Consider the following 5,272-nt stretch of genomic DNA (forward strand, 5'->3'; position numbering starts at 1 on the left):
GTTAGACTCCGTCTCATGTTAGAGATAGATTCTTCTTCAAAACCCTGTTTTGAAGAAGAAATCATTAATGAGTTGTTTAAATTTGTGTAATTTATTCTCTAACCTCTTCAAAACACAACCATTCCAGTCTTTGGTGGAGAAGAGCGAACATTATACAGGGAATCAAGGTTTGTAAAAACCATTACCAAAGAAGTTGTGCAGAAAGCAGAAGCAATCCACAACTCCATCTGGAAGTTGTACTTTGATGGAGCATACTCTAGAAAGGGTAATGGCGCAAGAGTTTTGTTGATTTCTTCTAAAGATGGAGCAACCTATGATTCCTTTCATCGGGCCTTTGAATGGATGAATACATTTAACTGTCTTTCATACATAAAAGTATATCATGGATAATCCAAGGAATGCACAGTCTTATTTGAGCTATAAAAGATCATCTACAGACAGTGGGAAAGCATCTCTTAATAAGAAATATGGTAACAAGCTCTGAGCTCTAGACAGATGGGTTTATCTGTGTATTTGAATTTGTTTCTGGACGTAAGAGGAAATGCAGGGGCAGATCCAGTTATAGAAACCCATTAACACCTGAAAAACATGGTCAAAATATAACCAAGGTTAAACAAATGTCTCATCCAAATGATTGCCCTGAAATCAATACAAGTGAAGGTTATTTGCAGCACAAGAAGGTTGCTGTTGTTTCAACAGATTAATGTGATCAGTTTCCGGATTTGTTACATGTTGAAGAGCCAGCCCTTCAAGAGGTCATGACAGACACCAGAGAAAGTCCAATTGTAAGAAAATCTGATGGTGGGGATAAAGTCCAAGAATGTTATTGGGTTCCAGTTGGATGTGCCAGATTTAAGGAACTTGTCCAGATGGTGTATGTATGCAGAAAGTGGGCTAGACGAGCATCAATGTTGGTTGCTCGTACAATGTTTGCTTGTTGTGTTCTGGATAAGAGTATTATTGTTGCAGATTTCGGTACAAATATAATGTGAAGGTTTGCTCAAGACAATTTCGGTGACACCTCAGTGAGAGGTTCAGTGTAATCTCAGAGAGGATGCTTCAGGAGCTCGGATTAGGCACAGTAGAAGGATCTCGGTACTACCACAAGCAGAAGAAAAAGGGTCTCCAGAAGACTCAGTCACTATGTCAATATAGTCTCGGTGTTACCTTGGTTCAGCGCTATTACAGTGACCTCAATTTAATAAATCACATGACCACAGTAATCTCAACTCAGTGATATTTCAATGATACTAGTGCAGTGAATAGGACTCAGTTCTATCACAGTAGTATAAACTTCGGTTCTATGAATACATTTCAATATTGTTACAGTGTATCACGGAGAATAAGTCTTGGTAAAACTACAGTGATGCCTATCATAAGAAGTATCACTACAATGGTATCTGTCATGGCCATAAAGAGAATACGGGTAAGAGAGATTGAAAGGCGATTTTAGCAAATTTGCAGCAGTTTCAGTCTTTTGGAGAGTGCGCGACCACCTGGGAGGGCTGCAGCCATATTCTATGTGTATATATGTCTGGTACCGCTTGGATGTTACTTCCTACTTCATGTACTTGGGCATATCTTTGAGCTTAGTGGAAATATGGTGTCTGTATGGCTGTTCTCTGTTCATCTTCGTTCCAGCTTCGTTCCTCTTAATAACACCAACAATTTATTAGCGGGATTTCTGTTCTTACTTATTGGATCTCAACTTATTAGTGGATCATTTCTTTCAAACATTGAGCGGAGGCACAAACTTCTGAGCCAGAACTTGGGCATGCCTTAATGCGGTTGGTCATAACTGGTCATGACATGCCTCATCCCTGTGAGGTTGAGTTGCTCATTTTGGCGTACCATTTCTACAAGACATCTGCATGTCTTGATGGAGTGAATGTTCTTGTGGCCCTTGCAGCAACACGAGTTGAGTCATATGTTGCAGAAAGGGATTTTTCGTGTTTGGATCGCTTGGTGACAGGAGTTGGGAATTTCCATGCTCTGTATTTCATGCTGGATATTCTCATTGAAAATGGTCAGCTTGAGCTCCTTCTTCAAAAATATGCCGTGGCAGATGCAACAACAGAATCGGCAGAAGCTATCAGAGGTTTCCGGATGGCTGTTCTTTCAGCTCTGAAGCATTTCAACCCTGATGATCTTGATGCATTTGCCATGGTATACAATCATTTTGATATGAAACATGAAATGTCGGCTCTGTTGGAGTCATGTGCACAGAAGACCCTAGATCAATGGCTTCAGCGTCGTGATAAAGAACAGAGTGAGGAGTTGTTAGAAATGATGCGCTTCTATGTAGAAGCCGCTGAAGTTTACTCAAGCATAGATGCAGGAAATAAAGCAAGATGGTCTTGTACACAAGCATCATTAGTTTCCCTCCAAATACGAATGCCAGATACCATGTGGCTTAATCGTTCTGAAACAAATGCACGGCGAACTCTTGTTGAACAGTGTCGATTTCAGGAAGTGTTGATTATGGCAGAGGCATATAACTTGAACCAATCGGGAGAGTGGGTTCTAGTATTATGGAATCAAATGATGTGCCCAGATTTGATAGACCAGTTCTTAACTGAATTTGTTTCAGTGCTATGCTGATGCACTTAATGACACTGAAGAACATAGTCACGACAATATGCCTTCTTTCTTATCCAAAAAGGAAGAGCAAATCAATAATTTTGATGAAAGAGAATTTACTCCCTCAAAACAACGACTGGAGACTAATGGATCAGATAGCCGAGAAGATAATGGTGTTATCTTTAGGGAAACTACAGCTTGCTTTCCAGATACAAGCATTTCAAAATGCCTTACAAGTGTTGAAACCGTAGAAGACCGCGTGGCTGGCCAGTTGTGAACATGGGAGAATTGTGTCATCAATGGGAGCCTGCGTAATAGAGAAATAAGATTCGATCTTCTATTAATAGCTTTAGTTAAATCTCCAGGTGGATCTACGCCCCAGTTGATATCTTTAAATGGCCATCAGAGGATTTTAAACCGCATTGAGTTGTTGATACATAAGTCGTTGTTTTATAGAACCTTCTGCATATGAATTAAATCTATCAGTTACGTGGCAATCGTTGCAAAGTGGCATTCAAAAGTGTGATTACCTATTTCTATCATCAGCTAGTTGTCGCTGGAATAATGGAAGGCTTTTCTATCTTTAGGAGCAGATGGAGGATTCTCCTCTATTTTTATGGCTTTCGTTAAAACAACGCCTCTGTTTTGGGCAGCAGTTTACTTTTAATGTATTTATTATAAAAACAAAATCTATTTGTAAAAAGAGTGGGAGGAGGGAGAGTTTTTTCTGATCGCTGGGAGCTGCTGGAGAAGCAGAGAGCTTTTTATTGTACAGTTTTATGACAGAGAATTTAATGGAATTTCATAGCTCTGTTTGCGGAGATTCATGTGGTATGTTGATTTAGCATAAGTTTTTCCCTTTGTCTCATATGTAATCAGTTATGTTCCATTTCATTTCATGACCCTTTCAAGCTGAACAAATGAAGTGATTAGGTAGGAATTCATAGTATTATATGCTCCTCCTATAAGTTTGTTCGCATTCAATGTTTTCTACTGTTTAAGGAGGATTCGAAGTATTATTTTCCCTCCTTAGCTCCTCACCGGTCTTGCCATCCCATTTGAAACCAGATTTGGTGTTAAATTGCATGCCTACCTTGCCTCAGTTGATAACCTGTGTAGTCATTATATTTCTCTGTTTCAAGCTGTGATTTTGCCCATGCAGCCCAGAAAAGCCCCGTCATTCCATTAAAAAACCCCAAAAATCATTAAATCAACCCTCCTCTATCAATTTACTAGCCTAATATCTTTGATCCTAATTGGTCAGCCTAATTATATTATAAGATCTATCAAATCTGACCCGAGAGAGCCTTCTCATACCTCGTAGGGCTAGCTACGAGGTGAAATGGTTTGATGTAGCCTTGAAGGTTTACCTTCCTCAGCCTAGGGTGAAATCTCAAGCGCTAACAGGTAGTATGAACTTGGGTAATCGATGTGGGTGAGGAACTATTGAACGTCATGGATGTTTACCATGTGTGAGTTGAGGGTGATGGTAAATGTGATCAAGATGGTGGACCCTATGGTTTCTTGCAAAGAAATGATGTCTAGATATGAAAATCTTTGGAGGAAGTCTATCATGCTAAGTGACGAATGATAACTATTGAGTGGCACTAGGGACTAAGCTTACTGTGAAACTATTGAAAACCCTACAACTTCAAAAGAAAATACCCCAAGTGAAAACATCTTAATGTGATAATATGTAAATTGGGACGAACTCAAAAAGATGTATTGAAAAACACAATAGAGTGCACTTGATGGCTACTATGATGTGAAAAATGAGCCTAAAAATGAAAATACCAGTTGAATGGAATAGAGTGTATGATGATGTAGATGAAGATGTCCTGATCCCAAAGTTTTTTATGGTTTTGTGAAAGAATGTCGTGGGCCCCTAAACATGCCTCTGGAAAAATACAAAGAGGGTGATATATAGGGGTGTGTGGCCCATATAGCCACTTCATTTGTACTTTTTAACATGGAATTCTAGAGCAGAGTTCATGAGCTATTTCAATTGTAGTGGTCAGGAAAAGCACTTGAATAGTGCGGAAGGAGAGCCAAGTAAAAGGTCATGGCCTCACCTTTGTGAATTCAGTAGCCTAGAGTAGGTAGGTTGTACAAGATGGCATGTACGAGCCATTTTAGGAAAAATCATGGGAAACTATGTAGGTGACTTTATGTTAGTCATCCGAATCCACATGAGCAAGGGTGATATAGTCGTATAGTGTGCACGACTATGAGGGAGATAGCTACAAGGTTTTCGAGTTGAGTAGCTCATGGATTAATGAGTGACATCCAAGCATTGTGTGCAACTATGTAGGAAACAGTTGTGCGTATCATACGTATGTGATGAAAACAATCGTGTGGTTCCTGGGCCGAGGTCCTTGTGACTAGAGGAATGATAGTCGTGTAGTGTGCATGACTGTGTAGGGTAAATCTGCACAAGGACACATTCTTGTTTGGATAAGAGACGCACAACCATGTTCCTATTTTGAAATCAAACACGTGGTACTGATGAAAGTCATGTTTTTAACCTTTGGGTTGATTTTTTTTTCTTATTTTGGGTTTAATGGTTGTGACATGGCATGAGTGAGATTGGGACCACTTGTGTACTATTGTGGCTGGTTTTGGTCAAGATCAAGCATAGTTTGTGAGATGAGGGTTGCTGAATTTTGTTCAGAGCCCTTTGCTAAGGTCAGAG

The 5,272-nt window shown here is 39.7% G+C and overlaps 1 protein-coding gene across 1 annotated transcript; it reads left to right on the forward strand.

The window, feature by feature from the left end:
- The first annotated feature begins 1,782 nt into the window (after window positions 1–1,782).
- On the forward strand, window positions 1,783–2,857 carry LOC149190036 (uncharacterized). Its single transcript, XM_089410418.1, has 2 exons — window positions 1,783–2,490; window positions 2,591–2,857. The coding sequence occupies exons 1-2, from the start codon at window positions 1,783–1,785 to the stop codon at window positions 2,855–2,857; spliced, it is 975 nt and encodes a 324-aa protein (XP_089266544.1).
- The last annotated feature ends 2,415 nt before the right edge of the window (window positions 2,858–5,272 follow it).

The sequence above is a fragment of the Pinus tabuliformis genome, chromosome 3_1 (assembly GCF_031772625.1).
Source record: "Pinus tabuliformis cultivar Carrire ecotype Pingquan chromosome 3_1, CPIR1, whole genome shotgun sequence".
Classification (NCBI taxonomy): domain Eukaryota; kingdom Viridiplantae; phylum Streptophyta; class Pinopsida; order Pinales; family Pinaceae; genus Pinus; species Pinus tabuliformis.